Consider the following 14,472-nt stretch of genomic DNA (forward strand, 5'->3'; position numbering starts at 1 on the left):
AATAGCTCTTCACTCTGCATTTCACTTTATTCTCTCACTCGCTGTCACACTCTCAAGTGCAACCCCAGCTCATGGAAAACGCCGAGCCCTCTGCGCGCAGGCGCACACCCTCAGCCCGCCCTCCTCCCTCCGGCCCCGCCCCCACCCACCGACACGCCCCCCTGTCCTCGAACTCTGCGGCTGAGGGGCTGGGAGATGGGTATTTAAGGCGGACCTGCGACCAATCCGCTTGCGCCTCTCGGAAGCGGCGCTCCTCACTGGCAGATTAAGGCTGATGATGTAGTCATGTTCCAATCCGCGCTTTGGGGGCGGAGCTAAAGTCCGGAGGCGCAAGGCTGGAGGGGACCGCCTGGAGAAGGCACGTGACCTGGGTCCGGAGCCGGAAGCTACCTATCTGAAAGGGAGCGCCCCCAGCACCTAAGGCTGCGATGGTGAGTGAGAACGCATGCGCGGGAGTACGCGCCAGGGGTTCCGCATCCCTGTTCCCCAATCTCTTTGGTTGCCCCCTTTTGGGCCTGCACTCAGCCCTTACCTCCTGTCCACCCCGGGACGCAGAGAGAATGGAGATGGGAGGGGAGGCGACGTAGAGGGCTGAGGAGGGATCTGTGGGAGGGTGTACGGACGCTGGCGAGTAGTCGGCGGGGGAGGAGGGGTGGGCCACTAGGAGAATTGGAGATGGGGCGGGCCGATGGGGCTGCTGAGGCCAAGGGAGCCCAGGGTCAGAGGGTGAGGAAGATGGGAACCTCAGGCTCTGTGTTGAAGGCTCTGTAGAGGGGAGAGGGTCTGGAAGGACCCTGGCTGGGGAAAGGTCTGGGGGGCACTGTTACGAGAGACATGGGTTTGCAAATGAAGGGCATCGAGGGCCATCCTTGGCATGCTTCTCACCAATTGCAACTTTACCCACTAGACTTCTGCACTTACCCAGGGGCTGGAGAGAATCCCAGACCAGCTCGGCTACCTGGTTTTGAGTGAAGGCGCAGTGCTGGCGGTGCGTTGTGGGCAAGGGCGGGGGTCCCCCAAGGACACAGGGCCCAGTGATCCCTTTTAACATCGCCCAGTTTAGCCTAATTTGTCTCCACTCTCACTGTTAGCTATCATGCCTGGCACGTAGTAAGCTTTTGGTAACTAATCAAATAAAATCTCTGGAATCATTGTCTGGGAACTTCTGAGGTAGAAGTTTACTATCTTTTCAGACAACTAGTTATAGGTTTGTTGATAACTGATATTACCCACGTTATTCTCGAATATGTTTTTATTTGGTATTTACTCAAGATCCTTTGTATTTTGTTTGTTCCGTAGTACAATACAGTGTTAGCTCTCTAGAAGTTTTTAATGTAGCTGGAGAGACAAGGCTTAAGGTTAAAAGCTGTTATAACATACATTATGACAAGGAGACTTTCTTGGAGGAGGTGAGAATTCAGCTGGTGTTAAAAGGATGGATGGTTGTGAACAGGCAGAAAAGGAGAGTACTCAGGGTAGGAGTGGTAGGTTCGTGTTGAAGAGATTTGGAAAGGTTTGGAAGAAGAGAATATGGTAAGGAAAGATCTGACTGTGGAGGACTTTCAAGGCTGGATTAGCACATTTGTTAATCTTGAGGGTGATAGGAGCTTTGAACAGAAACGTGAGCTGATGAAATAGTTAAGCAAGATTTTTCTATTAGGTGTGAAGATAGACGGGAAAGGGCGAGATTCAGAAGTGGTGAGGGCTGCTTTGAAAATCCAGGTCTGAGATGGGTCTGGTGGCAGTGAAGAGCAAGGAGAGAAGAATTTTTAAAGGAAGAATCAATATATCTTGGTAATGACTAGAGACGGGTAATAGAGATACTTTTCTGTCTAGTAAGACAGTGAACTCAAGTCTAGAATGATGGCACCATGGCAGATAGGAAATTAAGAAAGGAAGTTGATTGGGGAGGGGGTGAACTAAGGGGAATTTTGGTGACTTGACTTTAGACATTGGTTAGAAACAGAGTAAGAGCAGTTAGTATATACTGCTAGGAGCTGTTCTAAGCATCTCACCAGTGATATCTCAACATAATCCTCACCATGAGCCCATAAATAGGAACTTGTCCCAATTTACAGATGAGGATACTGAGGTACAGAATGTCACAGAGAGCAAAGGGCACTGAACTTAATCTAATTGGGAGGCCCATGTTGAGGACGTTAGGAGAGGAAGTTGAGACAAGCACCAGAAAAGAGGAAGTCTGGGCCGCTGTCACATCATTACCCAAGGGCTAGGTAGTAGGGCAGGCCTCAGGGACAAAGAGGATGTGTATGTTTCAGATTCTACAGACAGGGCAAGAGGAAAGACTGAGGAAAAGACAGAGCCTTGAACCAGTCAGTAGTGGGCGGGCACAGATGTTTGAGAATGCGGATTTATCAATAAGTGGGGACACAGGGAGAAATCAAGTTTCAGGGATTAGGAAAAAATGGTCAGTAAAGAAATGAATGAGAGTCCGTGCTCACTGGGGGAAGGCCCATGTTGTAAGAATGAGAAACAGGATGGCATCAAGAGGGGCAGCAACATCAGAGGAAAATTTCAGGTTTGTTTTTTTCCAAAAATGGGGGTATCCTTAGGAGTACCATAAAGTCGAGAGGTAGAATTATAAGTGCGAGAGCCAAAGTGACTGTTCTTGGAATTCTTTCCCGGTTCTGTTTCCTAATTTCTGCCCTTCTTCCTCCATCTGCATGCAGTCATCTGGGGATCTGGAGAATGATGAGCAGGCAGCCAGTGCTATCTCTGAGCTGGTCAGCACGGCCTGTGGCTTCCGGTTGCACCACAGCACGAACATACCCTTCAAGCGCCTATCGGGTGAGCCTCAGCCCCTGCCCCTAATGGTGGTGATGGGAGGGGGTGGGGGTTGCTCCCAGAGGCTTCTTGGGGAAAAAAAAATTTGTCTCCTGCCAATCTCTCACCATCTCTCTCTGAGATCCCTGGTTCTGGCCACTTTCTTCCATTTGGGATTTACTCCTGCAATCAGGAGAAACCAAGAGAAGGAAGGGAATTTAATGGAGCCCTCCTATCTTCAAATCTCTGAGCCTTGAACTATCACATGCCTTTGGCTTTTGATCCCACCGGTTTGCGTGACCCTGTAGAGGCCATTGTACCCCACTAACTCTGTGCTCCCTTCCCTCCCCCGGGTGGGGGAAGGTGTGTCTCCTCTCCAGTGGTCTTTGGAGAACACACGCTGCTGGTGACCGTGTCAGGACAGAGGGTATTTGTGGTGAAGAGGCAGAACCGAGGCCGGGAGCCTGTTGACATCTGAGCCTGCCAGAGGGCAAGGGGCAGAGGTGGATTGGGTCCATGAGCCTCTGTGATGAGGAAGACGCAAACCTCCTCCACCTTTTTCTTGGCTTGCTGCTAGAACTAAGGCTTTCTGCTCACCCACTGCCCCACCCCTACCTGGAAGGGCAGAGGCTTGGGGACTTTGCACTGTGTCAAGGAGAGTGAGGGCAAGGGGATCTCCCTCTTCCCTCCCTCCCTCCTAATAAACATGAGTTTGATGCTCCCAGGCCTAGGGATGTGTGTACGATGGGGGGTGAGGGAGGTTACACCCTGAGTCAGTCTTCCATCTTCTAGGGAGACAGTCGTGTGTTGACACGGGGTGGGGTGGGGGGGCGGCAAGGCACCTGGGCATATAAAACTGGCAGTCAGAGAATAGTACGATAGGAAGGGAGCTATTTGTGTGCCTACTGAAGGGAACCGTTCTGAGCCCCTGGGATCTCTGCTCCTGCCACCAACACACAAATGCAGGTCATTCTTCTCCCTCCTGAACAGGCATTTAATAGTCTTATTTCAGTTGGAAGCAGTAGTTGGAGAATAAGTTACAGGAACAGAGAGATTAAAAAAAAAAAAAGAAGAAGAAACAAAGAAAGAAAAAACCCCCACACAACTTAAAGTGCTTCAGGCCACAAACGTAAACATGAGGGGCAGGAGGAGGCCACCTGGCTATCCCCCCTCACCCCTGAGACAGGAGGGCCATTGTCAGGGTCCCTTTGCCATCACCACCCTCTAATCTCAGCCCTGCAGGTGGGTGGGAGGGAGGGTGTCAGAGTCAGGAGAGACAACTTAATAGGAACAAGGAATACACTTTGTAAACTTAGAACCAGGGTACTGGGCGGGAGGGGGGCAAGGGAGCTCTCGGAGCCCTTGCCCCTGGCCTTGGGGTGGGGCCAGCCCCCCCCAGGGAGCCGGGGAAATACTGTTGGCTTAGTGCTGCAGCCATACCCGCCCATTTCACAGCTTCTTCCCTGTCCCTCATCAGCAGACACAGACAGGCGGCCCTCTTGGGCCTCCTCATCCATGGTGGGAGGCATCCCAGGGGAGGCACAGTCTGGAGCAAGGGCCCCCTCCAGGGAGCTTTCGGTTTCTGGGAGCGTAAGAGGGAGGAGAGCCGGCAGGGTGCTACTTGACAGGCTCCACCACCAGGACCTTGCACTCGCGCTTGGCAATCTTGTCCAGAGAAAGCACAGCCTTGTCCGGAGGCAGGTAGAGGGGGCGGCCCACGGGGGAGGCCACAGGAGGTGTGATGGCCCTGCGCTCCATCACGCTGCCTGACCTGGGGGGGGAAGGCAGAGGCTGTGGGCTCTGGTTGGGCCCCAGGACGCTTTCCTGTTCCCCCTCCAACTCTGGCCTCTCCACAGTCCGGTGCCCACCCCCCCCACTGCTTCCATACCTCATGAGGTGGCTCCGGGAGGGCTGTTGGTGAGAAAAGGACTGAGAGCGGCCTAAGCTAGCCTGGTGTCTCTCTACCAGGTCCCGGACAGCAGGGCTGCTGGGGCTGCTCTTTCGAGACAGGGGCCGGGCCTCGGGCGGAGGGTGGGACACACTGGCGGTGAACTGCAGCTTCAGTTTCATGTGCTGGCTCAGCTGGGGCGGGGAGACACAGGTCAGCATTCCAGCTCAGCCTCCAGGCCCCGACGCTCCTTTCAAATCAAGTTCCCCACTTGCCCGGCCAACGTTGGATGGAAGTTCCCCCTTCCCTCTACCCGGCTGTTCAGTGCCATCCATGGTGTTTCCTCCACAGAGGCTGGAGGCCTGGACTCCTCCCACCCTGACATTCCCATAACCCATAAGCCCAGCCCCTCCCCAGCCCACCTCAAAGAGCCCTGTCCTCAGAGCCTGGAAGGCCACACTGAAGGTGAGCGCACTGCCCTTCCGGGAAAAGCCTAGATTGTTGAGGGGCGTGTGGCAGACAATGGAGTCCAGGGCTGCCTGCATGGCTCGGCGCTCCTCCTCACACAGCTGCTTTCCTGGGGGGGGGGGGGGGCGTATGGCTTAAGAGCCTGTCGGGGGGGGGGGAGCCCGGAGCAGAAACAGCCACCAGTAAACACATATGTACAGCACTTCTCAGTTCGCAAAGGGCTTTTCATGAGCACAGTCTTTATATATTCTCTTTTGTTGAACTTTATAAATAACAATAGCAAATCCTTACTGTGTGCTGAAGTCTATTCTGACCACTTCACTTATGCTACACTATCAGATCACCATTAACAATCCTAAGAGATATTATTTCCCCCATTTTAGAGAAGAGGAATCTAAGTGAGGCTCAGAGATTAAGTAACCTACCTAAGGTCACACAGCTAGTGAAGGGGAGAGATAGAAATCAAATATACAAGGGAGCCCAGATCCAGGGTCAATGTCCTTAAAATCACTGCCCCACTGCTTCTCTGATCTCTCCGTTTGTAACACTGTGGAGACCACGTAGGTATAGAGCCAAAGGAGCCTGCCACAGCTCCCCCACCTCTATAACTTCCTTTCCCCTCCTCTTCTGGGTCAAGTCCCCAGAGCCTGACAGCCCACCTACCAGCCTGTGCATGCTCCGGGGTCCACACAAGCCTCACAGCAAGGAAGTCTTGGAGATTGTTGAGCAGTGTGTAGGTGACAGTGAACCGCTCATAAGTTCGAACGGGGGACTCACAAGAAGCAGTCATCACAAAGCATGGGCGGTCCAGGCGGATGCTGGGCAGGCTAGAAGCAGTGAGAGAGGGAAGAAGGATGTGTGTTGCCAAACAAAGGTGAACAGGATGGTGTCTAGCGGGGAGTCCCACAAACTCACCGGTAGTGGGTGTAGATGCTCTGGGTGAAGGGCAGCTTTGGGGTGGACCACTGAACCACAGCAATCAGGGGAACTTCTAGGCCCTGTGGGAGAGACAAAGGGAAACATCGTGTGTACCTGAGGTTCCCCTCTCATCTTCTGTGGCCCACTGGCCTTTCCCTCCCACTGCTTTTTGTTAACCTTTTCCTTGAGCATCCAGTCCCCTATACTCACCTCCTTGGCCCCTTGAGGGGGTTGCTCTCCCCCTCTCAGCTGAAACAGGAAGTTGTGTTCCTCCAGGGCACTAAGCGGGCAGGGGAAGCAGCCAGAGGTACCAGGGAGCCGGCAGAAGGAGCCCATGGAGACTTCCCCAGATTGGTGACTAGTTCAGAAGAAAGAGCAACACAGCTTGATCTTTTCCTGCCAGAGCTCTTGGCCCTGCCCCCATCCCCACTTTGCATCCCTGCCCCTCCTCAGGATCTCACCAGACATTATCCACCAGCAGCACAGAGCCATCAGGCATGACAGGTAGATAACTAGCGTTGAAGTTTGGGAGAATCCGGATATCCCAGATGGAAATTTCCTCCTGGGAGGAGCTGTTCAGCACTGTTGGAGGTAACCAGGTCAGCTCAGTTGAGAGTACCGGGACACCTCAAACCCCAACTTTACCCCTCCCAAATGGACCGATCCCCACCAGTGTGCCCAGAGTAACTGCCACCTAGTCAATGCCCCTACTGCTACCCAAGACCCAAGCCACAGATCTGCTCACCCTTGAGCACGGTCAAGTGTTTTCCAGCCACAGTGAACTGGCGGCATTTCAGAACCGGAGGGGGCAGCAGAGTCAGCAGGGTGCTCACTGCAGGAGGGCCAAGGCAAGAACTGATGAGCTGGGCAGAGACCTCATCCCCAACACAGTTCTAATCCGGCGCTTGCCAGTGTCACCCCTCCACTCTATCCCCTAAATTTCAGACTCGAGCATTTCCCCTCTACATTCTCCCCACCTTGGGCCTTGAAAGCGCTCTGCTCGCCCCGGAACGTCTCCCCAGGAGATCGGGTCTGCAACAAGCGCAAGTAGCCTTGATCTCTGACCTCTGGTGCCTCAACCTCCCGTTTCCACACAGTCACTACAATCTGAGAACAAGGGACACGGTGCCACAGTTAAGAGGAGAGCCAGCCAGCCCTGCCTTAGAAAGGGAGTCTGAATTAGGACAACAGTTCCACCCCTTGTCAATCTTACCTTGGCCTTAGGTGTCCCGGGGGGCAGTCTATCCAGTGAAACGGTGAGTGGGAAGATGACCTCATCTGTGGACACAATTGGTTCCTCCACAGGCAGCTGGTGTTTGCGAAAGGGGTAAAAGGGCGGGAGAGTCAAAGAGGCAGCCTGCAGCGTCCCCTTTTAAGATGTGCTGCACGCGGTTCTTCTTGGCTTCCTTCATCTGCCTCCTTCATGCCCCCAGCGTCCATCCCCCTCCTGTCTCTGGAGCCCGGCAAACCGCCCCTCCGCCCTGTGCCGTGTCACCCCAAGCTCCTCACCGTGGTCGCTCCCCCTGAGGTAGCAGGACCCGGGCCGTGGGTGAGGAGGGGGCTGCAGCCTCGAAACAACGGCCCACCGCCGGGATCCCCGCCCCCTGGGGGTTCGGGATCCTGGTCTCCGGTGCCACCGCCCCCGGGCGCCCCGCCTCCGGCGCTGACCGAGGCCAGGGCGGCCAAGGCCGTTGCCAGTTCTGCCCAGGCCCCTCGAGAGCCCAAGCCCGCGCCACCCCCGGCGCCGGACCCTGCGCCTCCCCGGCAGCGCAGCACCAGCAGGAAGCGGACAGTCTCCCCCAAGTAGAGATGGTTGCGCCGGGGCAGCGCCCGGTACCGGCCCGGGTCCCCCGCCAGCTCCGCGCGCGGCGGCAGCGGCACGGCCGGGAAGTACATGGAGTAGTCACACTGGGACTCCATGGGGCGGCGAGGACGGCGCGGGCCGGGGGCGAGGTGGGCCGGGCCGGCGGAGGGAGAGGGGGCCGTTGGGGTGGGGCTGGGGAGTCCCGACACCCAAAGGGTGCTGTGCGCGGCCGGGCTGGTCCGGGAGACCGGCCGGGGCCGGGAACCGGGGCAACGAACCCGGAACCGAGACCCCGCAGGGCCGGAACCGGGCTGCTGGGCCGATTGACTGGAGAGAAACCGGAAGCGGAAAGGAAGGGGCGTGGCCTCCGGGGCCCCGGAATTTGTGGGTGACCGGACCGCTGGGGAGAGAGGCGGGGTCCGGCTGGGGTTAGGCTGCAGTAAGAAGGCTTTAGGGGAGACAAGACAGGTTTCTTAGAGAAGAAATATTAAAAGGACCCCCTGCAACTCCGCTTCTCCCGGGAAGATGGAACATCCCGCCCCCTTTCCACCCTACATAATGCAAGTCAAAGGTTCAAATTATTTATTCATTCACAAACATTTCACAGTTAAATGAGCATAGTCTGGAACCAAATAATTCATAGAGAAATGGACGCATTATTCCAACCCACAAGTTCCAAGTTATTTCTGGCTTACTCCATGATTTGCTCCTTCAGGGGACTTTTGAGAGTGCAATGGGGACCTGCCAGGGGTTTGGAAAGGGGAAGGGGCAAAGTTGGGGGGAGGGGTACTGCTGGAATTCCTCCACACAGGCCGGAGGACTTGGTGCCCACATCTGTGCAAAGTTCCACTCATCGTCTAGGGCACAAACATGCTTTCAGAGGGAAACAGAAACGGCATCTGGCTGCCCCATACTCATCATGTTTACCCTTGTGGCTTAGCTGCTTTTAAGCTAAAACTTAGTAGTCTAATGACTACGGGGAGAGTAGCCTTGAAGTCGTAAGGGGCAGAGAGACTGTTGAGGGAAATTGCTTGGCATCTAGCTTGTCCTTGTACTGTAGCTCAGGGGTAGCCAGGCGCTCACACTCCTCCTGGTCTGGGAGGCTCAGTCCACTCCGAAGTACATAGCCCAAAACCTTACCGGACCCAAACTGGAAAGGTCGGAATCGACGGTCAGTGATATATTTGGGGTCTAAAGCCTCACCCCCCACTAGACAATGTTTAGCCAGGGCCTCTCGGCGAGCCCGGAGCTCGGCCACAGCACTCTCCAGCCGGCTCTGGCCGTATTGATTGATCCGTGCCCACAGACTGTGGTTGAAATGAACGTAGAGAGCCCAGTCCAGGTGGTTCCAGGCTCGGGCCCGTGCAGTCAGCTGCCTGTCCTCAGCAGTCAGTCCACCACTGCTGACTGCACTTCTGCCCTGCTCACCTCCAGCCTGGGCATTGTGCATGAAGCCCACCACATCATCTAGACCCCAGCACAGGGCATCTGCCAGTAGAACCAGTGACTCATCAAAGTACTCGGCCACCAAGACCAGGTCAAAGACAGAGTCCAGCCAGGCCAGACTCCACTGGATGAAGGATGAAGACCCCAAATCCAAAGAGGCATGGCTGGATGTCTGGCTGTGACCACCAGCAACTGTAGGAGCAGGATGGAGGAGAGCACTGGGATCCAGGGTATAGTGGGCTCTCAGGCCAGCACCAGAAGGCAAAACATTCAGCTGTGGGGATTTGGGGTCTCTAGGGGGATGAGGATTCCCTCTCTTGGTCTTCATCTCTGGGGGAAAGGGGAGGCCAAAGTCAAACCAGAGTAAGTTGCGTGCATAGTGGTCCCCACGGGCTCCAGGCCGGTAGAAGGCTCGAGGATTGGCCAGGAAGGCAGCCAATGATGGTGCCTTGCGGAAGGCTGATGAGGTGGATTTATAGTAGGAGAAAGCAGAGCGGGCCAGAGCTGCTGGGTCTCGGACAATGGAAAAGAAGAAGCTGTCAGAGGGCATGACCTGGAGTACCTGTGGAGGAGAGAAAACAGGCATAGGGAGAAAGAAGTGGACCAGGAAGAAACTAAGAGCATGCCCATTGCTGGCTGATTCCCTAGACTCCTCAAACCACCTTCTTAAAGCTCTGCTGGGAACCCCTATCTTCCTTCACTAACTGACAAATCTTGGGCAAGTTACTTAACATTTCTAAGACTCAATTTGCTCATCTGTAAAATGGGGATAATCATACCTTACCAAATGATTATGGAGGTACAGGAGATAAGGATATGAAGGAACCTGGAACAGGGGAAGCTCCTTGAGAACATTAATTTCCTTGGGATTTTTTGTGTGGCTTTGGTCAGAACCAAATCTCTAAGAATCAAACTTCGTGTTCACTTCTCCAACAAAAACCTATTAAGTGCCTACCCTGGGACTCTTGGTCACAGTTCCAAGAAAGGAACTGGCCTCAGGCCTCTTCCCAGAGTACCAGTGGGTCACTGGCAGCAAAAAGGGAGGACAGGGGCCAACCATAATGCTGTCTCAAGTATAGGCATCAGGTGGGCAGGCCAACCCCAGGATGGCCGAAAGACAGGGTATTTCTGGGGCTCCTAGGCATCTAGGAAAGTAAAGGACACCCCTGGACTGGGCACTGGGGAGCTATGGACACTTGGTAGGCTGCTACCCTGAAGCCTGGGACATGTGACTCAACTTCTCAGCAAGAAGGGAGGTGAGACTTGGGCTGAGCCACTCCCTAGCATGGTCCTACAGGCACATACACATCAGAACCCAGCTCCTGGGCTCCCTGAAGGGTTTCTGCCTCTGAATACGGCTTATCACTGAACCTAACACCCCTCACAACAACCTCCAATCTGCTCTGCTAATGTGGGCATGCCCACAGAGCACCGCCTGTGAACTGAGTGTCTCTTTGAAGGCAGAGGAGAGCAGTGCAAAGAACAGTCTGTGGCATCAGGTGAACCTGGAATAAATCCCAATTCAGCCATTTACCAGTTGTGTAACTTTAGGCAGGTTATTGAGCTTCTCAGAGCCATCATTCCTGCATCTCAAATCTGGGTTAACGCTTACCTTGAATGTGGGAGCGCATGGTACTCAATGAATGGTAATGACAATGAAGGTCAAAAACCAGAGAAGCCTGCCTGAAAGCTCATTGTCATCATGTCACTCCCAGCAGTGACCCCCCCCCCCACTGCCTTTCAGGTCCCACACATACTCCTCAGCTGCTTTCTCCAGCTCTGGCTTCATGGGAGCATCTGGGGTTCTGCCACCTACACACATTTCCCCTGTTACACACGTGCCACCACCACCACCACCACAGCTTTGCTGGTTCTGCTTCCTCTAAAATACCTGATATTTAAGGGGCACCTGGGTGGCTCAGTCAGTTAAGCGTCCGACTTTGGCTCACGTTATGATTTCGCAGTTCATGAGTTTGAGCCCTGCGTTGGGTTCTGTTCTGAAAGCTCAGAGCCTGGAGCCTGCTTTGGGTTCTGTGTCTCCCTCTCTCTCTCTCCGCCCCTCCCCTGCTCACACTCTGTCTCTCTCTCTCTCTCTCAAAAATGAATAAACTTAAAAAAAAATTTTTTTTAAATACCTGATATTCTTACTACAAAGTTCTGTCAAACCTTTCCTTAAAACTCACTTCAACAGAAAGCTCCACCTCTTTTGCTGAATCTTCTCCCCATAGTTCCAAATACAAACACACATATGCATGCACACAGGCCAGGGAAGGCGCTTTGACTTTGGAGCAGACGTGCCCAAGTTCAGATCCTAGCTCTGCTGCTTTCTATGAAGGGGGCCAGTCACTTAGGCTCTCTGAAACTTGTCCTCTTCATCTGTGTAATGGGGACACTTATAATGCCTTTCTGGCGAGGTGATGGTGAGGTAAGAATCCAGCACTCAGTAAGTATTCGGTAAAAGTTCCTTCCCTGTATGTTGTCATTTGCACATTGGTTTTGTGTGTCTGAGAGCTCTCGGGTTCCTGTGTATGTATGGATGAGCTCGTGAGTGCACGCACGTACCTTCCCCTTTAGAACTGGGGAGAGGGGGTCAGGACCGGGCTAGGGCTTGGCATGGAGCTGATTCTCAATATCTGGCAGAGGAAGGTAGTCAGAAGGCAGTGGCTGAGCAGGGGCCCTGGTAGTGTTAATAGAAAGGGCCAAGAAGAGCAAGAAGCCCCTGGAGGGAGAGTCTAGGGGGTCAGGGTTGTCAGGGCACTGATACCAGTGGGGTAAACTGGCCAAGGAAAGAGACCAGAAAGCTCCAGGTGTGAGAAAGCAGGACTTTGGCTACCAGAAACTACTAGGCAAGAGACAGCTGAGGAGAGGGGAATAGGAATCACTGTGACCCCCATGCCCAACTTTTGGGTGAGGACCAACTTTTGCCTGGGGCCTCCTCCCCTGGTGGTCTTGACCACAGGCCTGAGACCATCTCTCTCCAGTCCCACCCACCCCCTTCTATGCCCCTCACCTCTTTCAGGTTGAACCTCATGTGATGACAGAGGATGTGGAAGGGGGACTTGGTGCCTCCACCCTGAGGGCGGTAGCCTTTGACCCGAGAGGCCTGGAAAAGCCTTGGGTAGCCGAACTGGTAGCGGGCAGGGAGGGCAAAGCGCAGCCCGTGTCGGTCCCCGTAGCGATGAAGCAGGTTCAGCACAGAGCTGCTCCCAGATTTGTGCGTCTTCAGGAACACAAGTCGCTGCCGGGGTGGGCAGGATGAAACAGCTGATCCCAGGGATGGGGCCAAGGGCTGTCGGAGTTGCAGGCCTGGTAGCCTGGGGAGAGATGGGAGGGGAATTTTCCTGTCCCTCACCAGCAGGTGAGTGGGCATCTTGTGGAGCAAAGACAGAGGACATGGAACCTTCTCTGAGCCACCAAGAGTCACAGCCCTAGGTGGCATGGGGAGGAGCAAATAGGTGACATCTATCAGGCATTGGGACAAGATGGGAACTCACCTCTTCTGGAAGGGGCCCCCCCAGAGCTGGAGGGCAAATCCGATGGTCATGAAGACTCCCAGAGCCAACCCCAGGCTCCGAGGCCCCCAGAGGCGCATGGTCCTGGTAGGAGACAGAGGGCCCATGTGGCAGGTAAGGGTGATGCTATCGAGGGACAGGGCAAGGGCCAGGCACAGAGGCAGAGACAGCTTGAGACAGCCGTGCAGCCGTGGAAGGCGCTGGTTGGAGATCGGGGGGTCATTCCCCAGGCCTGCTCGCAGCCCTGGTTGAGTCTGCCCCCTGAGTTAGCAGATTTTTGCCTCTGTCAGCGTCTAGAAGGGAAATGAGGGGGAAAGGAGGGGAGTCTAAGGAGAGGGTAAAGCCTTCTCTCCTGCTGCTACAGCTCATACCAGGAGTGGGAGCCTGCGGGGAGGGGCATGTGCTCTCTACACCCAGATCTCCCAGGTGGCCCACAAGTACTCCTCTGCCATCAGTCTCCAGTTTCCCCACACCCCCACCTGCAGTTCTCCCTGAGCCTCAGGGATCCAGAGGGGAGGGGAGAAAGACCAATCTGCTCATGTGACAGTGAGATGGACATCGGCCGGACGCCCGGCTTCCTCGTGAGTTCCTCTGCCTGTGACAGATGGGGATGAAGAGCCCCATTCTGAGGCCAAGAAGGCAGCCATAAGGAGGGAATGAGGGTCAGACAGGTACAGGGTGCTGAACCCAGGGAGGTCAAACTATAGGAGCAACTTTGTCACGAGTAGGAGTTAAAACTCGGGCATTTCTTTTCTCTTCTGAAACGTTCTCAGCATAAGGCAGACCCCAGTGTATGAAAAGCTGGAGGAGACGGGTGACTTATGAAGCTCAGATCCCCGGACCCCCCCAACACCCCTGTGCCCGCTTTCCAATCCCCTCTGCACCTAGAGAAGATGGAGAGGGTGGAGCTGGAAAGAGAGACAAAAAAACTCTGCGACATAAGGATACTGAAAGATACAAACATCGAGCTTCTGAGTTCCTCCCCGAAGGCCCCAGCTTCCTAATCAACTGGGAGTCTGGACCCACCCCTTCAGATTACAGCCACAACCAAGGGCCACAGCCCTTCCCGACAACCCCTTTCTGGGACAAGCTAGGAGTGACCCCAGGTAAGGAGAACCCACACTTGCTACCTAGAGACCCGCCCCCTCTGGCATCACCCCCTAATTCCCTCCCCCAACACAGCCCCCAGGATCCAGCACCGCACCGGACTCCCTCCAGTGTCCTGATTTCTTCTGTTCCTTCCATCCATCTCTGTCTCCTCCCATTACCCCCATTTCAGCCCTGTGTCCCCTCCAGCTTTGGTGACCGCTCAGTCAGTCGCCAGCCCTTTGTTGGCCCCCTCCGAGGTTCTCTCTGTGACCCCCCCAGGTCTCCCCCCATAAATTCGAGAGTCCCTCCACTGGCTGCGGCCTCGACTTCACTTGCCCACTCACCAGGCCACCTGAAGACCAGCAGGGAGATCGGGGTCTGGCCCTCCCGCACGCCCCAGCCACCGCCCGGCTCCTCGCTGTGCTCAACTTTCCCCACAAACTTGCTCTGCGCCCAGGCTCCTCCCCCTCCCTCCCTTTGTCCCGCCAGTCCCTGCAGCTGCTCGGTCTTTAATTGTGTCTCTGGCTCTCTCTCTCTCACGGCATCTTTCCTTCTCCGTCAGG

At 54.9% G+C, this 14,472-nt stretch overlaps 3 protein-coding genes across 6 annotated transcripts; 1 reads left to right on the forward strand and 2 right to left on the reverse strand.

The window, feature by feature from the left end:
- Positions 1–320: 320 nt before the first annotated feature.
- On the forward strand, positions 321–3,509 carry LAMTOR4 (late endosomal/lysosomal adaptor, MAPK and MTOR activator 4). Of its 3 annotated transcripts, none has more exons than XM_040455948.1 (4): positions 321–431; positions 908–988; positions 2,691–2,808; positions 3,148–3,509. In XM_040455948.1, exons 1-4 carry the CDS (start codon positions 429–431, stop codon positions 3,192–3,194), a joined length of 249 nt encoding a protein of 82 aa, XP_040311882.1. In that variant the 5' UTR covers positions 321–428; the 3' UTR covers positions 3,195–3,509. The 3 variants fall into 3 exon arrangements, with proteins under 3 accessions (XP_040311882.1, XP_040311881.1, XP_040311883.1); XM_040455947.1 differs by having other exon boundaries at positions 3,165–3,509; XM_040455949.1 differs by lacking the exon at positions 908–988 and having other exon boundaries at positions 332–431; positions 3,165–3,509.
- Positions 3,510–3,754: 245 nt separating this feature from the next.
- TRAPPC14 (trafficking protein particle complex subunit 14) lies at positions 3,755–8,205 on the reverse strand. 2 transcript variants are annotated; one of them, XM_040455942.1, is made up of 11 exons: positions 7,568–8,205; positions 7,272–7,367; positions 7,036–7,165; positions 6,804–6,890; positions 6,520–6,640; positions 6,269–6,416; positions 6,056–6,138; positions 5,804–5,967; positions 5,095–5,249; positions 4,673–4,866; positions 3,755–4,555 (listed from the first exon to the last, which is right to left on the reverse strand). In XM_040455942.1, the coding sequence occupies exons 1-11, from the start codon at positions 7,976–7,978 to the stop codon at positions 4,402–4,404; spliced, it is 1,743 nt and encodes a 580-aa protein (XP_040311876.1). In that variant the 5' UTR covers positions 7,979–8,205; the 3' UTR covers positions 3,755–4,401. The 2 variants fall into 2 exon arrangements, with proteins under 2 accessions (XP_040311876.1, XP_040311877.1); XM_040455943.1 differs by lacking the exons at positions 7,036–7,165; positions 7,568–8,205.
- A 224-nt stretch (positions 8,206–8,429) lies between these two features.
- On the reverse strand, positions 8,430–14,371 carry GAL3ST4 (galactose-3-O-sulfotransferase 4). Its single transcript, XM_040455946.1, has 4 exons — positions 14,254–14,371; positions 12,803–13,113; positions 12,319–12,622; positions 8,430–9,870 (listed from the first exon to the last, which is right to left on the reverse strand). The coding sequence occupies exons 2-4, from the start codon at positions 12,925–12,927 to the stop codon at positions 8,836–8,838; spliced, it is 1,464 nt and encodes a 487-aa protein (XP_040311880.1). The 5' UTR covers positions 12,928–13,113; positions 14,254–14,371; the 3' UTR covers positions 8,430–8,835.
- Positions 14,372–14,472: the final 101 nt, after the last annotated feature.

This window comes from Herpailurus yagouaroundi, unplaced genomic scaffold, assembly GCF_014898765.1.
Source record: "Herpailurus yagouaroundi ecotype Mexico unplaced genomic scaffold, PumYag 216, whole genome shotgun sequence".
In the NCBI taxonomy this organism is placed as follows: domain Eukaryota; kingdom Metazoa; phylum Chordata; class Mammalia; order Carnivora; family Felidae; genus Herpailurus; species Herpailurus yagouaroundi.

Bases quoted from the DNA above. Each gene is read 5' to 3' on its own strand.
- TRAPPC14 (XM_040455942.1), bottom strand. From the start codon at position 7,978: ATGGAGTCCCAGTGTGACTACTCCATGTACTTCCCGGCCGTGCCGCTG. The intron at 6,891-7,035 runs GTGGGGAGAATG...GCCCTCCTGCAG, and splicing joins GAGCGCTTTCAAGGCCCAAG to TGAGCACCCTGCTGACTCTG. The intron at 5,968-6,055 runs GTGAGTTTGTGG...CACTGCTTCTAG, and splicing joins AGCATCTACACCCACTACCG to CCTGCCCAGCATCCGCCTGG.
- GAL3ST4 (XM_040455946.1), bottom strand. From the start codon at position 12,927: ATGGGCCCTCTGTCTCCTACCAGGACCATGCGCCTCTGGGGGCCTCGG. The intron at 12,623-12,802 runs GTGAGTTCCCAT...ATCTCTCCCCAG, and splicing joins GGGGGCCCCTTCCAGAAGAG to GCTACCAGGCCTGCAACTCC. The intron at 9,871-12,318 runs GTGAGGGGCATA...TCTCCTCCACAG, and splicing joins TGAGGTTCAACCTGAAAGAG to GTACTCCAGGTCATGCCCTC.
- LAMTOR4 (XM_040455947.1), top strand. The intron at 989-2,690 runs GTGCGTTGTGGG...ATCTGCATGCAG, and splicing joins GTGAAGGCGCAGTGCTGGCG to TCATCTGGGGATCTGGAGAA. The intron at 2,809-3,164 runs GTGAGCCTCAGC...TCTCCTCTCCAG, and splicing joins ACCCTTCAAGCGCCTATCGG to TGGTCTTTGGAGAACACACG.